This window comes from Saccopteryx bilineata, chromosome 3 (genome assembly GCF_036850765.1).
Source record: "Saccopteryx bilineata isolate mSacBil1 chromosome 3, mSacBil1_pri_phased_curated, whole genome shotgun sequence".
In the NCBI taxonomy this organism is placed as follows: Eukaryota; Metazoa; Chordata; class Mammalia; order Chiroptera; family Emballonuridae; genus Saccopteryx; species Saccopteryx bilineata.
Window position 1 is genome coordinate 122,950,544 of NC_089492.1, and position 26,100 is coordinate 122,976,643.

The 26,100-nt window shown below is 42.4% G+C and overlaps 1 protein-coding gene across 3 annotated transcripts in view; it reads left to right on the forward strand.

Annotated features, from left to right (window-relative positions):
* The window catches only part of MEIS1 (Meis homeobox 1), a 139,605-nt gene that overhangs the window by 54,740 nt on the left and 58,765 nt on the right, over nucleotides 1-26,100 (forward strand). For all 3 annotated transcript variants that reach the window (XM_066267262.1, XM_066267261.1, XM_066267263.1), the window contains exon 8: nucleotides 22,135-22,280. In XM_066267262.1, the coding sequence (XP_066123359.1) occupies nucleotides 22,135-22,280 (146 nt within the window). The remainder of the gene's footprint in view (nucleotides 1-22,134; nucleotides 22,281-26,100) is intronic.

A 26,100-nucleotide genomic window follows, 5' to 3' on the forward strand; every position in this document is an offset into this window, starting at 1 on the left:
TGTCTGCAGGTTGTTTCCACAGGCCCCCGTACAAGACGCAGACTTCCTTGGCAGTTTCCTAAAGTAACGCTCTGAGTGGAGTGCTGAGGTCTTAATTCTTAATCCAGCTCTATTTGCTGCAGTCAACACTGCACACACATGGTCAATAACTCTTTCACTTGGTTGCCTCTCTACCCTGCTTTTGAGAGACTGCCTCCCGGGCATGAAGCTAAGGAAACCGCTGCTCTCATCTGGCTGGGTCCAGCAGGAGGGGATGTCAGGAGAATGCAAACCTCATTCCTCTATGCACGTCTCCAGCTGGTTCCAAGCTGAGCAGCCCCAGATTCCATCAGCTCCTTCCTGGACAGTCCTAGAGCAGAGGCCTGGAGAGCTCCTTGGTTGTTTGTGCTGTCTTATCTGAGGGCTAGGCGTTCCATGTCCATGCTAGTGACTGTTGGTCATTTGCTGGTCATGTGCAATGATCAGGTAGAGAACTCTTTTTTTTTTCTCCCCTACTCAAGAGAATGGAAGTTTGTCTCATGGCTGCAAGGAGAGTTGCATCTTCACAGTTGTTGTGTTGTTGAACACATTTTGGGGCTCATGAGAGCACCATCACTATTGGCTAAGTCATGTCACCCATTCCCATGCAGGTAAACCCCATCTTCATAAGGAGGAGGCCGAGGAAGCAGGTGCTTCACCAAGGTGGGCTTTAAACATTAGGCATGGCTGTTGGGATCGTGTTGCTTGGCAGAGAGGCCCATATAGAGGAAACATATAAGCATGTGACCTATGGTATCAAACTACCTAAATTTCTTGAGACTAGTTTAACTAAGACATCACCGGCTATCCCTTAATTCCACAAGGCAGTAGGAATTAGCAGAAATGTTCATACTTACTGTTCCACAGTGGGATCTTAAAGTCATAAATTGGAGCTGAGTCTGGCGTTCCAGTCTCCCTTCATCTGTCTGACCCTCTCCCAGTGATGCAGGTGTTAACATTGGGGTAAGAGTGCACACTTTGACTCTGTCTGTTGTAACTCATCCTCTCCCAGTTCAACATGGGGCTTTCCTGTCTTCCGACCTGTAATATTTGTAACTTATTTGATATATACGTGTTGGATGATGAGTTGCCTTAAATACAGAAGGAACTAAGTCTAGTTAACACTGTCATTATTGGGGAGGTTTTTTCCTTATAAACTAATTGCTCTTTTCAACTATACCTTAGGAAATGATCTTGGTTTTTTTCTCCACCATCATATCAATAATAATAAAATAAGCCGAGAAGTTCTAATTACACTTTACCTAGCCTCTGTGGTATGGTTAAATAGAATATTCGCTTGCTATGATGTTAATTTCCATTCATTGCAAATGAACAGGAACAACATATTCCTGACTGTTTGATTCCACCTTTCACCGCACATTATGACTCCCCTAACAGTAAACCACACAGTCCACACTGTCATACACTCTTTAATGTACCTTCTAATAAATAGAGCCAGCTAACAATAGTGATGTTCTTCATTAAATGTAAAACGATCATTTAACTGCTTCTACTCTGAGTGACCCATACATCACTTAATCAGAACCTTTTAAGGAGAGAGAGAGGGAGAGTGAATGAGAATATGAATGGTATTTTATTTGACAGCAATAGGAGTAGAATTCAGGCTACGAATGATTCTGTAGCCATCTCACTGTTTCCTGTAAAAGTATTATTTTCTTCAGCATATATAGGTGGTGCTGTGATGCGCTGTACCAAAATGTAGGTTTAATTAGACTTAAAAAGGATCATACTTCACTAGTTTGCTTATGACAAAAAAGAGTGGCATTTGTGACAGGAAAGAATGACCTGACATACAAGGTGCTCTCAGCCTTTCCTCTCCTTTCAGTCACTTGAACCAACCAATCAGTTGTCTCATCTGTAATAACTCTCAGGAAAAAAGAGAGTTTAGCAAACTTCTAGAATGCATGACTGAATTCTTTGTTAATTTTTTTTTTTAAGTTGGAAACAGGGAGGCAGTCAGACAGATTCCCGCATGCGCCTGACTGGGATCCACCCGGCATGCCCACCAGGGGGCAATGCTCTGCCCATCTGGGGCATTGCTCTGTTGCAACCAGAGCCATTCTAGCGCCTGAGGCAGAGGCCATAGAGCCATCCTCAGCGCCCGGGCCAACTTTGCTCCAATGGAGCCTTGGCTGCGGGAGGGGAAGAGAGAGACAGAGAGGAAGGAGAGGGGGAGGGGTGGAGAAGCAGATGGGTGCTTCTCCTGCGTGCCCTGGCCAGGAATCGAACCCGGGACCCCTTGCACGCCAGGCCGATGCTCTACCACTGAGCCAACTGGCCAGGGCCTATTAAATTTTTCTGATAAAGAATTCTGTATATTTTATATATATTTGGAGAGAGAGGAACTGATTCAAGGTGAGGAGTTTAACTGTTTTCTGTAGAGACACAAAAGCTGTAAAGATAAAGGTGCTTTCCTACTACCTCTCCTGTGCCATGCCTGCATTAACTAAATACATCTTCAAAAGTTTAGAAATGCAGTCTGCTATTCATTCAACAAACATTGACTGCTTACTGGGGGTAGGCCCTGCAGAATATACAGTGGTGAACTCGACTCATTTATTGTGCTCAAGGAGCTAATAGTCTAGTGGGGATGGTTGTGTGTGAACAAGCCATGGAATATATAATGTGTAACCAGCTATAACTGTTTGCATGTGAAAAAAATGTCCCTACTCTTGTCTTGGAGGATCCTGGAAGTTCTCCAAAAGAAGGGGCATTTTTATAGTGTCTCATATTTACCCAAGAGTTTCCATATACAAGGATAGTTTACATTTGTAATACAAAGAAATAATACAGTGATTAATAAATAATAATACAAGAATAAACTGTTCCACGGATTCACCACTGTAAACCAACTTTTGCCCACCCCTGTATGTCATACCCCTTGTTCCTCACAACACTCCTTAGAAAGAGTTAGTTCCTTACTTCCATCGGCCTTTTGTGGATGGAGGAAGGGGGAGGCTCAGCAGAACTGAGTTACTTCACAGAGGCAACACAGATAGCAGTGCCAGCCTGGAACTTCAGTCCTGGGCTTGGACGTGCAAGTCAGCCGTGAGTACGTATGTTTGGGAAAAGAGGGGAACTTGGAAAGATGAGAAATAGTGGCCTGATCTTGTGAAATCCCTGTTTGGCCATCTGGGAATTTGCCCCTGGCTCCCTGCCAAGTGTAGGAAGACCTGGAATGACCACTGCAGGCTCACATAGCTTAGGCATAGTTTCAAAACGCCCACTTCGCGTTAAATAAATAAATAAGGAAAACAAGCAAAGTGCAGAAGAGAGACCGTTAATGTGATCACTCAAGCAGCTTTCATATTTTAGGTTTTCATCCTTTCCTTTGTGCCCCAAATAGTCGCATTTCATGCCTTAAAAGTGTTTAGGCTTCTCTGACGGTGATCATCTTTCTATACTGTGATTAAAAAAACAACAACATTATGCACTTTTTAAACCTGATCCCACTCATGGTTGGCTTTTTTTGTTTGTTTGTTTTTGTCTTTTTTTTTTTACACCAAAAAGAAGATGTATCTAGATATATCTTGCTTGCTTTGGGCCTACATTGAGCCACCGTTCAAGTTTCCCATCTTTTTGCTCAGCCCAGGCTATGCCCGCACCTGTTCTTTCTTTGGTTGTCTGTATGAGAGGAGTGGGAACTTGCTGCCTCCAATATTCAAAGATGCCCGACTTACGGAGAGTTAGTTTCAGAGAGATTTTGGGAAGGAAAACTTCCTTGATTATGAATGAGATACAGAGGAAGGCAATGATTCACACCCCCCTTTGCTGTCAGATATGGAAATCACACTCTCCCAGACCATCTGGATTTGAATGGATGGATGTGATTTGGGATGTTTCCCAGTTTGGCATGCCAGATGAGAAGGCAGGCCGTGCTGAGGCATAGGAGCCATGCTAGAATCTCAGTGACACAGAGCTACGGGGCAGGAAGGGGAGGCTGGACAGGGCAGAAGCACCCCAGTTATTCAGAAGACTGCAGGCTTGCAGCACCTAACCTTCATGTAGAAGCTGGCTTCTCTGCGGGTCGCTGGGTGGTCCAAGCTATAGCGTCCAAAGGGTGTAGCAAGTTCAGGCCTGGTGTTTCAGGATACCCAGTCTGATAGGTGGGGCCAGCAGCAAGGAATTCTAGGCCGCAGGCCAACTCAGAAGTCAGGCAGGGCTGGGATTGGCATTCGGAGGTCTGTTTCTGAGGGAGAGGATCCCCTCCAGCTGGCAGTTCTTGGGAGCAGTGTTCAGCCCTGGGAAAGAAGTCTGGCAGGGGCTGGAGCGGTGTGGGGAGAGATTCCAGCCGGCTTGTGGTTGGGAGCTAGCACAGGCCTAGAAGAGGGCAGAGAGCAGAGCAGGGGCTCAAGATACGTGCCCACATCTGTTAACCAGTGTCATCCCAATAAATTCGGTAAAAAGGAAAAAGAACCCAAAGATACGTGCCCACACTGGAGGACTGGATCTGCGTGAAGAGGCGGTGCTAGGTGCTGTGATTTGAGCTAAAGATCAGCTGTTGCTGCTGTGAATCTTGGCCTAGGGGAGTGTCACAGACAGAGGCCACTCTGTCTCTGTCTTTGTGGGATGATGCTCCAGGAAACCAAGGGAGCCTGGGTCCCACTCAGAGTGTCTGTAGAGGCAGCTGCAGGTGTGAGGACGAGACAAGGACAGACCAGAAAAGAGAGTGGGTGCAGGGTACCAGCCCCCTTTCTGTGAGAGGGAAGATTTCTGCCTCCTGTGGATGAGAATAATTCATGGGCTCTGCTACTTCCTTCTGGCCTCAGCTAGATTTCAGATTAACATGTAGGTGACATCATCCCTGTACAGCCCACTGACCTGGACTGCTGCTACCCCTTGGGCGTGGGCACAGTGTGAGTGTCCTCTGCTCCAGGCGGGTGTTTCCAGAGGCAACCTTGTTTGTGTTTCTGTATCCTTCCCAAAGGGGAGACTTTCTTTGATATATAAACGGTGAGAGAAAATAAACTTGCCTGTGAGCTGTGAGCTGTGAGCGTGCGGTGGGTCTCCCTGCTGCCGCCCTGCTTGTGTGAACTTCCCGCTTCTACAGAGTGGTGGCGGTCCCCAGGGAGCACACTTCCCTCCCAACTCTCCTCTGAGCAGAACTTCAGCTTTCTGACAGAGAGACACTTGAAAACCGTTGTGTGCTGCTAGAAAATGTGTGCCTCGCAGCTTTCTATGTCCCTGCCATGGGCAGTTCTGTCTTTTCAGGGGTAACTACTCCTGGGCCCCGAGAGCAGAGCGGGTGGGAAGGGGCCACAGCAGGACCGAGCATCGGCACGCTCGGGATCACCTCTGCACTCTGACGGCGGGGCACTCGACTCCCTCCCCTGGCAGACTATACAGTCTTCTTCTTTAACTTTTGGAGGCACACTCAGGAACACTGCCTCCCTGGTTTGCTATGCGGCCACTGTTGGCATCTGCCATTGTGGTGTGCTTTCTCTGCATCCCTGCACCCTTGGTGTGTGTTGTCTTCCTTGTCTGTTTTGGGGCTGGGTTTCATATTTAGCTTTTGTTCGTTCCCTGTGACTAAGGGACACTCACATGCCACTGTGATGGCACGCATGGTGTTCCTGTATTGTCTGACTTCAGGAGAAAGACTCTGAAGGGCACATTATGGGTTATGCTTTGTGCTGGGTGTGGGCAGCATGCAGCAATGAGGCGGGAAAAAACGTGGCTACCGCTCTGGAAGAGGTTTCTAGAGGTTAAAGAAATGCACCTAGATTGTTATCAGCAAGCTGAGTAGAGTGAAATGGACAGAGCAGCCCCAGAGTGGTCAGGAGTTTAGCTGTGAGTCACATCTGGATCCAAATCCATGAGTAGCTCAGTGTCCTTGCCAGCAGCACAGCCTGTTTCCTCGCCTGTGCATTAGGGCTTGCCTGCATGTGGCAGACAGTTCGGGAAAGTAAGGTGCCTGCTCTCCATGCAGCACATGATTGTCCATTACTAAGTATGAGTTATTTCTGGTGGCTACTAAAACAGCCTTTGAAAGATCCATATGAAGTAAAGGGTTTTTTAAATTTGGAGAAATTGACCTTTTTTGTCTGTTTGTTTACCATTATAACAAATTTAACTTCTGAGGTCTTTGTGAGGATTAATTCATCAAGAATAAAGGCCTACCTGGCTGGTGGTGGTTCAGTAAATAGAATGTCGACTCGGGACACTGAGGTCCCAGGTTTGAAACTTTGAGGTCACCCGCTTGAGCACAGGCTCAGCAGCTTGAGCGCAGGTTCATTAGCTTGAGTGTGGAGTCGCTGGCTTGAGCAAGTGGTCAGTGTCTCATCTGGAATCCCTGGGTCAAGGCCTGTATGAAAAGCAATCAGTGAACAACAAAAATGTCACAACTATGACTTGATGCTTCTCATCTTTCTCTAATAATAACAATAATAATAAGTGAAGGCCAAACACAATTTCAAGTATCTAGTACATGCTCAGTAAATGTTAGTGTTTATTATTACTATTATTCTTATTATCTAGACAAGAGATGGATTGTAGTTGAAAATTAGGCCCTGGCTGGTTGGCTCAGTGGTAGAGTGTCGGCTTGGCATGCGGGAGTCCCGGGTTCGATTCCCAGCCAGGGCACGCAGGAGAAGCGCCCATCTGCTTCTCCACCCCTCCCCCTCTCCTTTCTCTCTGTCTCTCTCTTCCCCTCCCGCAGGCAAGGCTCCATTGGAGCAAAGGATGGCCCGGGCGCTGAGGATGGCTCTGTAACCTCTGCCTCAGGCTCTAGAATGGCTCTGGATGCAACAGAGCAAAACCCCAGAGGGGCAGAGCATCGCCCCCTGGTGGGCATGCCAGGTGGACCCGGGTCGGGCACACGCAGGAGTCTGTCTGCCTCCCCGTTTCCAGCTTCGGAAAAATGCAAAAAAAAAGAAAGAAAATTAGCCCTGTTTTTGTATAGTACATCTCACTTTTCCTAGACCTTGAAGATGCTTTCTTAAACAATAGCACTTTTTTTTTTCAGTAAAACAAAAACAAAAATCTTTGCTATTAACAACTGCCACAAAAATATTATTTAGAGGACAATATTATGTCAAAGGACAAGTTATTAGGAATTAACCCTTTTTGTGTGGGGAATGAGAACTTGCATTCATAAAAACTGTTTCCAGTGTAGCCACCAGGAGGCTGCCAGCTTTGTGGGACAGGACAGTTTAGGCAGGACTGCCCATCCTTTCTACTCCGAAACACTTACATACTTCTAGGGCAGTGGTCCCCAACCCCCGGACCGTGGACCGGTACCAGTCTGTGGGCCATTTGGTACTGGTCCGCAGAGAAAGAATAAATAACTTACATTATTTCCGTTTTATTTACATTTGAGTCTGAACAATGTTTTATTTTTAAAAAATGACCAGATTCCCTCTGTTACATCCGTCTAAGACTCACTCCTGACACTTGTCTCAATCATGTGATACATTTATCCATCCCACCCTAAAGGCCGGTCCGTGAAAACATTTTCTGACATTAAACCGGTCCGGTCCGTGGCCCAAAAAAGGTTGGGGACCACTGTTCTAGATCATTCCATGGCTCCTTGGAAAAAAAGAGAATCAAAACAATAAAAAAAGGTATGCAATGCCAAGAGAGTGGCTGCAAGTATTTTGGAGAAGTTTGGCTTCTAGGAATGAGAAGGGGATGGGGGAGGTGAGCAGAGATGATGAGAGCCACAGTGAGCCTGATCAGGCAGTGGCACAGTGGACAGAACGTTGGACTGGGGTGCAGAGGACTCAGGTTCGAAGCCCCGTGGTCACTGGCTTAAGCGTGAGCTCATCTGGTTTGAGCACAGCTCACCAGCTTTAACCCAAGGTCACTGGTTTGAGCAAGGGGTCATTCGTTCTGCTGTAACCCCCCTGTCAAGGCACATATGAGAAAGCAATCAGTGAACAACTAAGGTGCCTCAACAAAGAACTGATACTTTTCATCTCTTTCCCCTCCTGTCTGTCTGTCTCTATCTGTCCCTCTCTCTGTTTCTCTCTCTGTGTCTCTGTCACACACACAAACACACAAAGAGAGAGTGGCAGTGAGTGTTTTTGTGCTTTTGGTGACAGATTCAGGATAAATGTCCCCTGGCTCAAACAAGGTACTCAATAGCAAAATAACCACAAGAACTAGCATTTACCGAGCTAAGCCACAGCTGCCAGGTGATGTGTTAAAATAAACATTTTATGCAGCTTATTTTATTTAATCTGCCCAATAACTCTGACGGGTAAGTACTCTTACTATGTTCATTTTTTCCCCCCAAGGAGATAAACAGAGGCTTGGAGAGGTTAAATAACTTGCCCAGGGCCACACAGGCATTTGGTGGTGAAGAGGGATTTACATGAATCTACACAACCTGATTCCAGAGGCTCGCTAAACTGTTCTCTTATAATATACTTTCAGCATAGGAGGCAGGAAGTGAGGTGTTGTACGTGCTGAGGAGATAACGCGGGGGAGAGAGCTGTATAGCACTAACAGAAAGAAGGGTCGCCAGTGAGAGACATCCTGGCTTGTTCTGATACTCCAGTTAGTCCTAGAGACATCAGCGACATGGCAGGCTCACAGCAGGCCCTGAGCAGCCTTTTCCCCATCCTTGCTCAGGGGGCATAGGTGTAGCCCTCACTGTGCTGGGTGAAGGGAGGCTGGCCTGTCTTCTCCGTTAGTGAGGCCTCTGCAGGCACCCAGCACTTTCTAGCTTTGTTTGCTGGTAGGGAAAGACCCTCCAATACCTTGATGAGATGTACATTGTGGTCCTGGGTCCTGCAGCACGGCATCCACAATCCCATGGGAGCTTGTAGGAAATGCAGAAACTCGGGCTCCTCTACCGGATTGGAAACTGCATCGTAACAAGGTCCCTGGTGCTTCACACTCAAGTTAAGTTGGAGCAGGTCAAGTTGGTTTACCTTTACTCTACCCACCGGAGTGAGTCACCACTTTACCCAGCCTGCTTATTCTGAACGGCAAGCACCTGCCCCTAAGGAGCTGAGTGACCAGTGTGTGGTGTGACATCCACAAAGCGGATAGAGAAGCAAAGGTGAGATGTAGTAAGGGAAACCTGCTAATTGTCCACAAACCTTTTCTTTCCAGGCTGTTGGGTTTTTAGATGGCTTTACAATAACATGGTGACAAGCCTTTTTTTTTTTAATTCTACTTTTTTCTTGCCCATTGTCCTTCAAACTCTAAAATCTTTTCATTCTCCCCAAAGGCTCACTAACCTACATTTCACAACCTGATTCCATTTTATTTGGCATGCAAAGAAATCCAGCCCTACAGAATACCTTCTCTTTTTTGCCCTCTAACCCATGGCACTTCTCTAGCTCCACCTCCTTCCTTACCCCAGGATTATTATTTATTTTTTTGTGTGTCTGACAGGGACAGAGAGAGACAGAGAGAGAGACAGATAGGGACAGACAGACAGCAAGGGAGAGAGAGGAGAAGCATCAATTCTTCATTGCAGCTCCTTAGTTGTTCATTGATTGCTTTCTCATATGTGCCTCAACCAGGGGCTACTGCAGGGCGAGTGACCCCTTGCTCAAGCAGCGACTTTGGGCTCGAGCTGGTGAGCCTTGCTCAAACCAGATGAGACCTTGGGATTCTTTTCTCACCTGTGTCCCACTCTCTCGCCCACCATGCTCCTCCTTCCGTGGTCCTGTCCGCCTTCCTGCACACACATGGCACCCTCATACCTTTTTATGGACTGAGAGCCATGTAGAAGGGCATTTTTGTAAGGGGTGAAGGGGAAGCCGCCCATGAGTGCCTAGAGAGAAGACCCGAGGAAGGCAGGAGAGTCAGGATAGATCAGTGTCCCCTATTTAACCAACTCACAAGGCCCATTGTGATGGCTTGGTCCATCCAGCCGCACAGACCGGTGACGTGAGGGCAAACCCGTAAAAAGGGTTTCTACAGAATGTACACAATTGTCCTAATTTATCTGGGGTCGTTCAAGAATGATGTGGTTGAGATGAACAGAATCTTACTTTTTTAATTATTAAAAAAAGTAGGAGCATTTTTAATGAAAATGTTTCCAAGCTATACACACACTCTATCGTATCTGACTATAACTAACTTTAAAACAATAGTCAGTAGATACATGAGTTATGGCAGTGTGCTGTGTTTTCTTGTTTCCATAGCCCCTTTGGCAGAGAGGGGACTGTTGTCTCCCATGCTGAAGGGCCCTAGTGTGCTGTACTTCTTAGATTCTTTTATTTTCTGCCTCTTTATCATCTTATATTTTCATTAGATCTCAGCCTACAAACTATCAGATGAGAAACCAGATGAGTAAACTTTTGAAATCTACATCTAAAATAAACTTAGTAATTTTTAGCCCTGGCCGGTTGGCTCAGCGGTAGAGCGTCGGCCTAGCGTGCGGAGGACCCGGGTTCGATTCCCGGCCAGGGCACACAGGAGAAGCGCCCATTTGCTTCTCCACCCCTCCGCCGCGCTTTCCTCTCTGTCTCTCTCTTCCCCTCCCGCAGCCGAGGCTCCATTGGAGCAAAAAAAAAGATGGCCCGGGCGCTGGGGATGGCTCTGTGGCCTCTGCCCCAGGCGCTAGAGTGGCTCTGGTCGCAACATGGCGACGCCCAGGATGGGCAGAGCATCGCCCCCTGGTGGGCAGAGCGTCGCCCCATGGTGGGCGTGCCGGGTGGATCCTGGTCGGGCGCATGCGGGAGTCTGTCTGACTGTCTCTCCCTGTTTCCAACTTCAGAAAAATGAAAAAAAAAAATGAAAAAAATAAAATAAAATAAACTTAGTAATTTTTTTGATTAAGGGGCTTATGATCATTTCTCCATAGAAAATATAGAAGCTTTGCCACATATAATCTATGGTTAATCCAGTAGCTTTCAAACTTGGCTGTACGTTTTAATCATTTTGGAGCTTTAAAAATTGCTAAACTGGAATCTCACCCTCCAAAATACTAATGTGATTGGCTTGGGTACAGTGTAGGCATCAGAATTTGTAGCCACATGATTCTCTGTGTAGCGTAAGTTGAGAGCCACTGCTTCTCATCTGCTTATCTGAAACTTTTAAATCCTACTTTTCAAGTGTGTTCCATGTAATTGAGTTTGTTGAAGATGTGACCTCTTTGATAAATAAATATTATCCTGTATGTATGAAAGTATATATATACATATTATATACTTACACACACATATATGTACATACATGCAGAATATATAGAAGTTTAAAAATAAACTATATGACAAACTTTTGAAGATATCAAAAAATAAATGGTGTGTGAATGTGTGTGTGTGTGCCTGTGTATTATATCCCATATGTGTCTTTTTTTTTTTTTTTACAGACTAAAACATTTATTTTCATGGTTATATGAAACTTTGTGATCATTCATTAATGTATGATTTCTATATTTTGGGAAGAATATCTCAAGCAATGAACTCATCATACATTACCAAAAATATGTTTAAAAATAAGCAAAGTACTAGTTTCTATAATGCTTTCCAAGATGTTGAGTCAAAACAAAAGTTTATCGCTTTTGCACTATTTTGCCTTGACAATTGCGAGTGTGTTTTCTTTCTTTTTTTATCTTAGATAAAGGTTGGGGATTTCCATTTTGTTTTACTGTTAGTATAAATACATAGATTTCAGTCCTATCTAGCAGCACACTCACATGCTGAAGTTTCTAAGACTTCATTAAGAAGTTATGCTGTTTTTGCAGGGATTTTCCATGGTGTTTAGTTGTAAAAAAAAAAAAAATGCTGAATGGATGAAAAATGAGTAAAATCTGTTTTTTTTTTCCTTTCCTATTCATCATTGCTGTTTGTCCTCTGTGTGTAGGCAGCTAATTTGCTGTTGTTCCCCTGAGGGAAACTCAAGTCAAAAAGTCATATTGAATTACTAGAAAAAAGGTATTCCTATCTCAAAAGAACAAAGGCCAATGATTCAGGGGAAAAATACTTGTAGAATTTATCTGATTTCTTGGTGGACATGTTGTATCTTCCACAGCACTCTACTCATATGAACATTTACATAAAATAGATCTTAAGAGTAAATATGAATATTGACTGACTCTGATGGAGAATTCTTACTTTCCATAAATTTAGAGAGTCCAGTTTCTTCTTTTAATCCCTTCACCTTCACATTATCATTTTGACAGAATTTATTTTTGTATTCCATAAAAATTCAGTAAGTATTTTCATTCTGAGTCTCTATTATTTAGTTGGGTTCTTTTCCTATTTTTCACCCAGTTATATTTTATGTGTTGTGTTGACAGTGAAGAATCATGAAGTGGTAGAAGCTTAATAGAATCTGTTATTTATACTAAAAAAAGTTATTCCAAATTTATTTCAACAGGCTGGCTTTCCCTGAGTTATAAACACCCAAATTGTATGAATGATCTACATTTATACACAAATGTTCAACCCAGATCTCTCACTCCTATTCTCACCATTTTACACCCACAGGACTCGTCTACTGTCTCTGTAATTTCTGTGAAGAAATCTTGGGATGCTCAGAAACACATGGCTTCCCAAATGTAGGCAGGGATAAGCATGGGTGATGTGGGGTGGGGATGGATGAGATAATGATAAGTTTGGAAACTGATGTTGGGCTCTTCTGAAAGCCTGGCATCTGTTAATTAAAAAAAAAAAATGCTGCACAAGCTGTGTTTTTAAACATACCTTTACTTATGACTCTACCTGAAATTCTGCCATTTCAAGATTTGTTTGCATTAACAAATCTTCTTTTAAAAATGTCAACACTTCTGGGAAGGTGAGGAAGGGATCAGTTATTCATGCCTAGTCTAAATTAGTTCTTTCAGATTGCTTTCTACCTAAAGTCTGGCTCACATCAACGAGACTGAAAGGTGGGGAATTTTGATCGTTGGGAAATGAAGAGTATGAATTCACAGCAGGAATAGAATAGGTATGGGTGAAAGGACCACAGGGACAGCCCAGTGCCTCTACAAAACAGTGGCGTACTCAGAAACTCCAGGAGGTGGCTGCTGTGCAGTGGAAGAGAGCTGCGGGGAAGGAAGTAATAAAAGCAATTCCGTGTATTTTAATGTTTTCCTAGGCTGACTCTATGCACCAAAACATGAAAAGAAATCCATCTTCCTCCTTACTCTGATACCTTCTGACTTCCTTGTATTTGGGGCTTACATGTCAGATGGAACTTCACTCGTGTGGTGAACCTCATTCGATTGGCTTTGCTGAGTAAGCCTTGGGACGTAACACCATCCATAACTCTCTTCTATGTGAAAATATATTCCAGTGTCCGAGAAACCTATTTATAAATGAATTCCAAAGGTAATCTGTGCCTAAAGGGGGGCCTATCCAATTGCTTCTCCATTGTCCCTCATTCTCCAGTCTGAGTTTTGAACTGGGTGGGGGGATTTGTTAGGTTGAACTAGAAAAAGACAGCAGGAAATGAGGTTTTCTTTAGTAAAATTTATGTACTATTAGGGTAGGCAGTGGAGAAGACACCATGATGCCACAGAAATATCCTTAAAGGTCACAACTTTAGAACCCTAGGACAAATACCCAAATCCTGACCATTGCCCATGAGGTATGGTCTTGCTCCTTTTACTTGCCTACTCCATCTTGTCCTGCTTTCCCAGGGTTCAGTTCTCTGGTTGTGCCAAGCATCCTACGGGAACACGCAGCCTTTGTGCATGCCATTCCTATACCTGCCATGCTTCCTCTGCCCCTTCAGGATGCCCACTGTGCCTTGTCTACTTCCCTTCATCCTTTAGATTTCTGTTCCAGATCCCTCCTGCCTAAGCCAGTTTCCTCTGTTTCACACTCTGAGATTTATATTTATTTTTGATTGAGTGCAATTGTACATGTATTACTGTGATTAGTTTGTTTAACATCTGTGCCCTCTAACTGGAAAACTCTATAGAAACAGGGACTTTTTCTGGTTTTGTCCACCATTTATGTCCCCAGTGGTTGGTATAATGTTTGGGACTTCAATACATTTTTGTTAAATGAATGATAGGGGTGAATTTATGCAGAAGATGGTTACATATACCATCTTTTGGGACTCATATTTAAATGCTACATTTTCCTCTTCAGAAAAGGGGATGTTCCTGGAGAGGGCTCCTTCCTCCAGGCTTTGGTTCTTCCTGCCTTCCCCTGGGTTTCTGTGATATCAGGAGTCCACCAAGGGGCACAGGGAGGCTGTGGGCTCATTCCACAGCAGTTAACTATTAACAGATATTTGTCACCAGTTAACAAACCTAAATTCAACTGGAAAGGAAAAGCTTCATAGCAAATTTTTGTGAAGCCAACCTTAGGAAACATATCTAGACATTTCTTTTTATTAAGGGCCAATAATATGTTTATTAAACATTAGCATATTCTTAATCTCCCCCACTCTTCTCACATCCACATTTTCAATCATTGCCATTAGTACATCTATAGCATGGGCCGTGGGTAAGCCCCATCTAGAACTTATCACTGCCATGCAGATGCCAACATCTAACTCCTTATCTTGTTTTCTAAAGGCTACACCTCAAAACTTTCAGGAAAGCCAAGGGTGGTACAATAAAATATATGAGAATATGCTTTCCTTTTTTTTTTTAAATCAACTGAGAATCACTTTGAACTAAGAACAGGGAAACTTTAAACACCTAAAGATGAGATGAGATACAAAAGGGAGGCTGAGTTAACAGAACGCTAATTAAAGTTAAACTTATAAGTTAACCATTGGATTTAGACTAGTACATATTAGTATGGTGGATGCAGATATGGAGTGATGTGAAGTGTGTTGTGTTTCTCTTGAAAGTACAGTGTGTCCATAAAGTCATGGTGCACTTTTGACTGGTCACAGGAAAGCAACAAAAGATGATAGAAATGTGAAATCTGCACCAAATAAAATGAAAACTCTCCTATTCAGTGCAGTTCGATGTGGGCTCACGCACAGATTTTTTAAGGCTCCTTAGGTAGCTATCCCGTATAGCCTCTACAGACTCGTCACTGACTGATGGCCTACAAGAACAGGGTTTCTCCACCAAACTGCCGGTTTCCTTCAACTGCTTATCTCACCGAGTAATGTTATTCCTATGTGGTGGCGCTTCGTTATAAATGCGCCAATATTCACGTTGCACTTGGTCACAGATTCGAATTTAGTGAGCCACAGAACACACTGAACTTTCCTCTGTACCGTCCACATCTCGACTGGCATGGCTGTGGGCTGCTCCGCTGTACACACAGTGTTACGTCATCATCTGCATATGCACACATGCTGCCACATCATCCTACAGAAACTGGGAGGGTTTTCCTTTTATTTGGTGCAGATTTCATACTTCTATCGTCTTTGGTTGCTTTCCTGTGACCGGTCAAAAGTGCACTATGATTTTACGGACACACTGTATGTAATAAGACGTAGGGGTAGTATTGTTTTCATTGATCTTACAAAGTCCTTCCTAATGTCTTTTTGGATCCTATGACATGTTCTGTGGTATCAGATACTAAGTTCCTCATATCACCTGTTGCTGAAAAAAGTGCTGAGGCTGGTGTGGAGAGATACTGTGGGAAAGACAGATACAATGACTTGGCACAACCAAGGAAAAGCCAGAGTTCTAGAATTTTGTATTCAGCACCATATCTATAGAGTGTATATTGGGAGTCTGAGCTCAGGGTCACATTGTCCACTTACAGACAGTTGTTTCTTCCCTTAGGTACAACTGGGAGATATGCAAAGGGGCAGGGGTAGTATAATTAATCCCTTGGGGGGAAAATGCAAAAGGAAAACAAATAACTTTTGCTTTATCTTTTAAAGTTAAACTCAGGATAAAAATGAACAAATAGCAAGAAATTTTAGTTCGGTAAATAGTTTTAAGTTAAAATTTCAGGAAGTAGGGGTGTATTTCTGAAAGGCAACGACACACATTATAAAGAACACTGATGCTTGAACTCTTAGTTTATCTTTTAGCCAAGATGAGCTTAGAGAGTCTAAGGAAACTTCCCAGCTTGGGAGAAATGCATTTCATTTGTTTCCTTATAGCTTATTGAATTACATTGGCAAATATATTCCAAGAATTTTAATTTAGGTGTGGAGCAAAAAAAAAAAAATTGTAACTGCTGGAAATGTAAACTATGGTTTTCTCCTTGCGGTGGAAAATAAATACATTTTCTCATTAACTTACTAAGCAATTGACAAGTTTGTACCCTGGACACTGGAGTAACCCTAATCAAGGTTGGGGTGCATATACAAAATATCCTGTAATCAAGTTGAGGGTGCATATACAAAAATCAGCAGTCCCAGTACAATGTGTGTTGCATGGAAGGAATGTTGGGACAAGAAAAATCACTTAGGATTGGGTAGGAGGGTCACTAAACAACTGGAGGTCAGCAAATGGTTCTTATGGGAGATGGCAGTTGAGCTAAACCTAAAAGATCACCAAGGAGTTTGCCAGGAATAATGCTATAGTAAAAGGACCAGAACAGGAAAATGCAAGGAGGTATGAGAAAGTGGTCCATTTGGTGAGATCTTGAGAATGTTAAGCAGGCTCAGGACTGGGGTATCTGGCGTGTGTTGACACACATGCCAACTCAGCAGAAGACAGGCTGAAACACACCAGGAAAGAGATCATAAAAGGCCTTCCATGCCAGGCTAAAAAGTGCGACCTTTATCCTGAAGGCAAAGGGTAGCTGCAGAAGGATTTTAACTACCAGGATTATATGATCAGATACGTGGTTTAGAAGAAATCATTCTGGCAGCTATTACGCATTCTAAATGAAGACAAAATACCTCCTCAAGACCTCTGACGTGCTCTAGCTGGTTCCCAAGAAAGGGCTGTCTATTCTTCTCCCCCTGCATCCTCTTCACACAGCACAGAATCATCATCCCATGTGATTTCTGGCTAAGTAGACACAGCTCTGATCTGGAGAAATGAGTCTGGGGTAGTTTCTATGTTTTTCCTAAAACCTGGTACACCCGGACCGCTCCGTGACTAAGGAAAGCCAACCTCTCTCAACTGATGGGCTGTTTGCACCACCAGCGCGTGGGAAGGCAGGAACGTTCTACCACAACTGAAGACATGGCATTCCACCTTCTCTGGTGTAGACGTAGTAGGTGAGAAACATGAGAAAAAAAGGAACCTTGATATTGGGTGAAAAGTTAGCTACCTTAAGAACATGAGCTGTGCCATCATAAGAATGCTTTTGAGTTGACCATTTAGACAACTTTCAAGAAAACAAGATTTGGTCAGTGTTGAAAGATGTAACTATAAATAGCCTTGATTTTTCAGTCTAGGTACATTTTTTTTTTTTTTGGACAAACCCTATAACTCTAAACACCAAGGAAGAGAAAAGTACAGGTGGAGGAGTGGACATGGCCCAAAACTCCAGAGTCTCAATACCAAATTGCGGATGAAATATTCCTGAAGCTGGGTGGCTTCCAGGTCAACTTCCAGCAAAACGAGTGGATCCCCAACCCTACATGCTCGTTGGCCTCAGTGATTGAAAGTTCATATCCGTCATTAGAAGTGTTGCCACTGTGACATAAGAACCCTCTGGCAAACACCACGTTTTATTTATACCTGCTGGCCCGCTGACATGGGAACATCCCATTCGTTGTAATGTTGATCTCAGGCGCATTTCTGAGTTTTGTTTTTGCCTCACTCAGAATAGGTTTTTGGGAATGGCAGTGTCTGTGTGTGTGTGTGTGTGGGGGGGAGTTAGGAGGGAGAGAAAAATGGGAGCAGGGATTTGACCTGCCAGAGAGGAGCCCCTGCTGACACGGTCAGTCTGACCCATTGAATAGCTTGAATACGATAAATGCCGCTTTATCCTGCCTTGAAAGGCACGAGATAGCACAGCCTAAATGCCTGGGCATGCTTAAATAGGCGACTCGGGATGTTTGAGTTGAGCGTGTTTGAAATCTGAGCTCCCTGACAGCCTGGGAGCTGCCACAGGTCACCTGCCTTGCTCCGCAGGGACAGGCCCAGGTCTCTCAAGAAATTGTCCATAGACGAATTGTAGTACAAATTCCTTTCTTTGTTGGTTGGCCTCTTTCACTAGACCATGGCCTATAAAATTTTGTAAAAACAATTCTTAAATATTATTTGAAAGGGCAAATGGCCCACGCTGAAAGGCTTGACAGTTTGACATATAGTGCATGGTTTTGATAGCTCGGAAACCAAAAAGTGTGGCCAAGATTCTCCCCCTGCTTGGGAGAAGCCTGGTGTTTTTTTAAATAGTGTCTTGTTGCTGCCCAGAGTTCCTCGGCTCCTAGCAATCTGACAGGCAGTGTGTCTGCTTCAGTGATCCTCAATCCTTTCAGACTCATTTGGAAAAGAGCAGAAAAACAGTGAGCACCTTTGAGTTTAGTGGCCAAAAAGCACAGGACCAGGAGCCATTCAGACAATCATATCAAAGAGGATCGCTGCAGTACCTTCTGAGGAGAGCCAGGGTTGGTGCCCAGAGAAGAGAGAGAGAGAGAGAGAGAGAGAGAGAGAGAGAGAAGTCCTGAGTTTTGCTTTTGTGAGGGGAAAAAAGGGATTTCAGTGGCTCGGTCTCATCACATCCTGGAAGTCACAGGGAAGTAAATTTCTGCATTAGAATGTTGCATATGAACAGCCAGTCTGCACTCAGTCAGCTGCCTCTGCATAGCCAAAGGCCATTTTCAGGAGCCTCTGGCCCCTCAGTCACTGGCCTGCTAGTTAATTGCCACACGGACTTCATGACACATGGGCAGATAATATGACATTTTCGGTTTCTGTCACTAGCAAACGCCACAACGTTGCTTGCACTAGTTGCTAAGAAGCTGTCAGAAACCATTAGCAATTGGCTAAAGTCGCCCTATGGCATTTCCTCATAGCATCAGCAAAACGAGCATAAATCACCCACTGGAGCCTACTGCTATCCTAATGAGGCTGTAAGCTTGTTTATGGACTAGCATCATTTTTATGATTATTTCCACCTTTTCAGTTTGCCTTCAGTTGGCGGCAGGAGAAGTCAGCTCCAGGAATGAAGTCACTGCTGACATTTTACAAATGTGGTTCAGAGCTGCTGCCTGCTGCCGTGTGGTCGGCCGGCGGTTCTCCAAGTTTGTTTAGTGATCTTAAAAATAAAAAAAGGAAATAAATCCTCCAGAGACCGCAGAGAGGTGACTGTATCCAATTGCAGAGTGAATGGATATGCTAAAGGTACAATTGACCATTTAGACGGTCCTCTGAGGTGGAGACGTTGCGAGATCAATTTTCAATTTTAGAAAGTGGAAGAGGTTAAACAATTTATTAAAATCTATGAAAGTGTTTGCTTTTAGAATAGTCTGTTTTATTATGCTCTTCTCCTTCCCCATCTTCTCCATTTCCCTAACTTGTGTCGGGAAGGAGCAGGGTTTATTGTTTTAGGCTTTTCTGAACATGCACCAGTATTTACACTGGATTGAAAGCATTTGCTTCCAATGAAAATCTTGTCTTAGATTACAGCCCAGCAGTGTAATTTCCCTCCCAGATGGGAGCAAAGTAGCTGTATTTGCCTAAAAACAGTAGGAAGAACAAACTGTGCATTAAGCCAAGGCTGTTTTTGGCTTGAGCTAATGATGTAATAGAAACCTTTTATTCGGGAGAGGTCACTGCCAGGGACTGACGGGGGTGATCTGGCTCCTGCTTGAAAGGTTTCTCCATTGTATCTACATAAGTCTTCACTTAAAAATTTCTGTTCCTAATGCTTCTGCTTTCATACAGCAGAAATAAACAGGAAAGGTTCTGGTGAGTGTTACACATGGAATGCAGAAAGCCTTCCCCTCCTAATGGAGTATATAATTCAGGTGCCCTCAAGGCACGCTTTCAGGAATTCTTTTGCCCGAGGTAATGGGAAGCTAAGGCTGCTTTAAGGCCTTGATTATCTATTGATGCACAAAGCTGGAAAAAAGTCATCTCCGCTGGATTATAGTAGATATTTCCATAAATTATCAATGAATTCTCTTCTAGGCAGGCACTGGACATTGCCTGCTAAATTAATCTGAAGGGGTTTTGAGATGGCTAGAAAGGCTTTTTTTTTTTTTTTTTTAGGTGGAAAACAATCATGATGGTGAAAAAACAGGGTGTCATTAGGTTAGAAGCTTTTCATTTTTAACCATTGATCAAGGAATAGTTTCTTTTCCTTGGTTACCTTTTGCATACTGCGAGTGGATAAGCCCATTGAAATTTTAAATGCTGTTGAGTTGTTTTCTTGGCTCATGTTTCTTTAATGAATTGTTATTTTTGTATGGTGAATTGCTTCTCTGAATAAAAAGCCTCCTTAAATACTGGACTTTCAAAGAATTTGTTAGGCAAATCCAAGGGGACTCCTTATAAAGCACTAGGTTATGCAAATAAAGAGTTGTGTGGGATGGATGGGATACTGGTGTTAGAGATGAAGGTGTCTGGTCCAGCACCAACCCAGCAGCTCCATCCCAGGCTGGGTGAGCTTGGGCGAGTCACCCACCAGGAACACAAGCGCTTTCCTCATTGGTATCCTGAGGACTTTGGAACGGTGGGTCTTTAGATTTTTTTCCACTGAGAACACAGCTATGATTCTGTGGGAACTGTAACCAAACTAGATGGATGTTAAAGACAATACAATTATGGAATTTTAAAATACAAAGTAAACCCTGAAAAATTCTGTAAGCATTTTGTATATGTGGCTTATGCTGAAATTATAGCAGAAGTGTTAAAATTAGTCTGTCCTTTACCCAACAAAGTTTTAAAACTTTAACTCAATACAAATCAAGGCAATTTGAGAGCACTTTTTTATTTTTTATTTTTGGCTGGGGTGGGGGAATATAAGGGTCTTCTGTGAGAGCCGTTAAAAATAATTGATTAATGGTAACATAACTGCTATAGATTAGACTGAAATAACTGAAATTAAAATAGAGTTCTTTTTGTATGTAGTATATTTAGAAACAAGTAATATGGAAATGCATGAAGTAATATACAGTCCCTGGGAAACTTGTCTTCCCGAAGCACCCGGTTCTCTGGGCCAGCAGGCTGTTGCGGAACACCTGAGTATGCTCTCAGGGACATTAGCTACCTTACTACTAAGCCTTGCTGCTCTAGCTCTTTTTTTCTAGACCCAAAGCACCCTGTTTCTTTCTAAAAGCCAGTGACTCCCACCAGGAGTGGGGCTCCAGGTTGAGAAAAGTGTTTGACAGAAGCTAAACAACTTTTTAGTGTCATGGGTTTAGTTGGCTGCAGGTTTTCCTTTGATTTTTGCAACAAAACGCACATTATTTGTACCTTATGACTTACTTTGGACAGTGTGATCATATGGGCTGGAATTTTTTTTTCTCATTTGACAGGGCATTATAACATAAATGCTACATTTTGAAGTTCATTGTGTCACAGAACCAAAATATTTTCTAGAAGAAACAGCTTAAATGTTCTAACAAAAATCAGTGGAAAGACAGGATCCAGTTTATAGGCTTATGTAAGCAGGTGACTTTTCAGTAAGAAAAATTTTAATGTAGAAGAAATTTGAGAAACTGCCTAGATTATTAGGGTAAAACAATGCCACTTGACTGTTAATTTAACATCACTTTATTGGATTTAAATAGTAATTGTTTTTTAATTAGAAAACAATTTGGGGATTTTTTCCCTTACTAAACCTGATGCTCTCTTTTCTATGACAAGAAAAATTATATTCTATTTGAAGCATTCCTATGTCAAAACTGCCTTATATGATGGATTACCTACATTTCCATGGCCTAATTTAGTCTTAAGATAGATCACTTGTGGAAATAGTTGATATCTGAAATGCATCTTCTCACAGGTTGACACCAATGACTGTATGTGGGGTGTGAATACCCAGGCAGGGAACTGCCGCTCTGCTAATGGCTGCCACCATAATTGAACTCCCCAAAAGGAGTTACACTTAACATGTCTTAACTATACACATTTCAATAATTACCATGGCAACAGAGCTACTGGAGGGATTAGCTATTTCCCTCCGTTCCCTTTGACCTTTTGCACTGTTCTTTGGAAGAAGTTCCTTAAGATCCGACCGCTTTTGAGCCTAGACCTTGTTCTTTTTCTTTGTCTTGAAAAAAAAAAAAGTACCAAATAAACTATTAATCATTTATATTGCTCTTTTGGTTTTGTTTATATCCAAAGGCATTCTATTTGAATAAAGCATGTCAAGGTAGCATCAGTCAAAATTTGATTCACTATGTTTGCAGGTGATGGCTTGGACAACAGTGTAGCTTCCCCCAGCACAGGTGATGATGATGATCCAGATAAGGACAAAAAGCGTCACAAAAAGCGTGGCATCTTTCCCAAAGTAGCCACAAATATCATGAGGGCGTGGCTGTTCCAGCATCTAACAGTAAGTGGATTCTAAATGACATATGTAAACTAAGTATGGACAAACAGTTTTGATAGAAAAAAAAATTGGGGATAAGTGACCCCTCTGGACCTGGAATATATCATAAATCACTGTGTTCCCAGAGTTTTTACAACAGTTTCAGCACTAATTTTCTAGCTACGTTGCCCCAACGAGGAGTTTGATTTGAAGGTCGCTATTGCATTGTTGTTAACTCGTCTAAGTTCTAAGGTTTAGGAGTTAATGTGCACTTGTGATTTTAAGTATGCATGTTAATGATGTTGCTTTTCTCAGTGTGCCTCTTAAGTACCCAGAACCAGCTCCCACTAAGAAGCAAGTTCAGACAAACCCTAGAGAGAAGGACTTAATTTCTTCTCACACTTTCGTGGACCTTTATAATGAATGGTCCACAAAAACTGCCATCTTGTTGTAATGGCAGGATGCTCACATAATTTGCTTTTAAGTGGCTCAAATGCACTGGCTGCTGTTCCCAAACGTTCCTGTGAGTCAGCGCTGCACAGTGAAAGTCGCCCTGTGTTTGGAACTGTAAAGGAAAACAGCAATATAGAGTCAGCTCTTCCTGTGTAGTCCCTGGTGACTTTTCAAGCAGAGTAACAGTTTATATTGTCTGTGTGAGTATTGCTGTTTTCACTGCAGGAATTCTCCTGGAGATGTGAGAAACTGGAGATTTGGGGCTTTCTGTCACCGAGGGATTTGTTTTGTTTGGTTATTGTTCTGAATGAATTTCATGTTCAAAATATTTATAATCATAATATTGTGGTGGATATTTTTTTATAAGTGCATACTGATTTAATATGTCTAAGGAAGAAGACAACATGAAAATTTGTGGGTAACATAATATTTTTTTAAATCAGCAAAAGTGTTGACCAGGGGGACTTCCACTCTGAGGGACAAAGGATGAATTTAGAAAGGAAGTAGCCTAGCCTTGCCTAAGATGAACAAAGAGGAAGAGTGTTGGCTTTTAGAAATATGTCAGGAGCAAACCTTTTATGTTACTATTTTTAGCACAGTTTACTTTTCTTAAAGTCATATGTTTTTCTTAAGTATCAAAGTTAATTCTGCATTGTCACAAATATGTCCTGACATGTTGACCCTTGCACCCTTATCAACTTTCAGAGCATGATCCTCAGTGACTTGTTCCAATACAGGGAGACAAATGGGGTGCGAAGGCCACCCTGTTTCTGCTCCCCTGGACAAAGGCTATGCCTCCAATAACACTTGAGGGTGTAAACTAACCAAGAGTGTCCAGCATCCATCAATAAAATAAAAACTGAGAACAGTAGGAGGAGCTAAGACAAAGGTTTCTACCTTTCACTTCTTCCCATGATGATTCCAAACCTTTGCTAAACTATGCTTGAAAATTTTGGAATCTCTTTAGGGATTGGTTAATGTTGCCACTTAGTTGATGACTTAGATTAGTGGTCCCCAACCTTTTTTGGGCCACGGACCGGTTTAATGTCAGAAAATATTTTCACGGACCGGCCTTTAGGGTGGGACGGATAAATGTATCACGTGATCGAGACAAGCGTCAAGAGTGAGTCTTAGAGGGATGTAACAGAGGGAATCTGGTCATTTTTTAAAAATAAAACATTGTTCAGACTTAAATATAAATAAAACGGAAATAATGTAAATTATTTATTCTTTCTCTGCGGACTGGTACCAAATGGCCCACGGACTGGTACCGGTCCGTGGCCCCGGGGGTTGGGAACCACTGACTTAGATTGTTTAGCTGACTTTAACATCATGTTAGGTTTGCCTAAAATCTGATTCAGGTGCCATTGCATATCTAACACTTGTTGCTTATAGGTGGATAGTCTGAAATCTGCCTTGTGCAAGTTTGCTACTAAGGATTATCAAGCACTGCTGAATGGGAGTAGGAGGACTAGGGTCTGGTGGCTTTTAAAATCATCAGGCGATAAGTGCGAGTTGGTCAGTGGTGCTGATGCAACCATGCTGATATTTCATCACCTGAGCTAACCAGTTAACCTGATCTGGAGACTTAGTTGGGGGAGGGGACAGAATCAGGTTGGCCCTGAAGTCACAACCAAAATATTTCTATTTCTGGTACTAACAGAAAAAAAAAAAAAAAAGAATAAATTTTGTCAGCCTCCATCTCAATCTGCAAAGGAGCTTTGGCTTTATTTGCAGCTGAGGTGCCCCTGAATAAAATATAATCAAATATTGGCTCAGATAGAATCAGGAGAGAGAAAAGCAAGTTCTTTTATGCAGCCATCAGATTTTCTGGTTTCCTAGGTTATATCCTTGTGAAGGACCTTGCAGAGAACTGTATTACCATCTTTAAAAAGCAACAGAAACATCTTTTTAACAGCCAGCATGATTTCCCTTGCATTGATATGCTTTTAGGGATCCATGTTATTGGGGTGATTGTAACAGAAAATATTCATGAGCTGTCTGATTGCCTTTAGTTTGGGGGTCTGTGCTGGCCTGTTCACTACCCTGGAAGGGGAAATCCACTTGTCTGTGTCTCCTGGCTTTCCATGGATGCTCACAGATGTCGCCTTGTGGTTTGTTGCGTAGTTCCACACTCTCCTTCCCCATTCCACGGCCATCTAGTCAGACAAAAATATTGATAACGATCATGGTCTCTTTTAAAAAATGCTGTCATAATACCATCTAAAAAGCAAAGTTAGGAGACACATTTAAATGTTCTCCCTCTTTCCTTTCCCCAATTAGAAAGATTCCCTTCCCTTTCCTCTGATTGCAAGAGCAAATAGATCTCTGTTTACAAGGGACACCCTTCTCTTTCTCTTGTAGGAATGCACAGATTACTTTGGTAATATTTATAGTCAGGAGCTGATTATAATAAATTGTGTGGAAAAAAGAGTTTAGAGAGAGTTTGTTGTGATTTGTCCAAATGTAAATAACTACTGATATCTCAGTTCTAATCCTTCAGCAACGTAATTTCAAGTTCTGAGACCTCTCCAGGCATGCACAATTCATTTGGAAGACTGTGTACAAATTTTAAATGTAGCACATTCTTGTCCTGTGATTAATGCAATTTATCTACAAAATTCTTTTTTAAATCTTGCTAGATATAAAAGAGCAATGGAGACTCTAGGTAATTAAACAATAGCAATAACAATTTATTAGCAAATTGTAAAAACTAATCTATTAAATACCAAAGACATATTATAAAACCTCACACACCTCTTTAAAAGCAAATTGCTATTTTTTTTTCTTTTTCAAATAAATGGGTCAATCTTTTCATTGGGTTTGTTCAGTTTTTTTTTTTTTTTTTTAAATCTGCCTTTGAAAGGGCTTTCAAACATTTGTGTGTTAGAGCAGCAGAATAGGCCCTGATTTAGAAAAACAAAACAAAACAAAAAAAACCTTTCTGGATTTGCACCCAAGCTGCAAAAGAAAAATGTGTCGTTCTGGAGTTATCCACAGGTAGATTTAATCAGTAGCACATTTTACTGCTCCAAAGAGAAAACTAAAGCCTCATTCTTGGACTCACAGTCTCTAGCAAGCTAAACTGGACATACTTGTGCATATGAAAACAATAAAATGAAAACAATAAAAAAAAAGGAAACAGATTTTAAACTTTGGTGATATGGGGTAAAAGGAAATTTCACTGATGTAAGTTTTCAGCTTGGACTACTTAGCTGAACATTTGCCAGTTTTAAGAGAAGGTCTCTTAAAAGAAACTAGTCCCTGGAATTGAAAAGAATGACTGACATTTAGAGAATAAGAAAGAATTAGAAAGAAAATAAAAGCATTTATTAATCAAAATGCTTGCATTTGCCTGAAGACAAATTATTGCAAACAATTAAAAAGTACT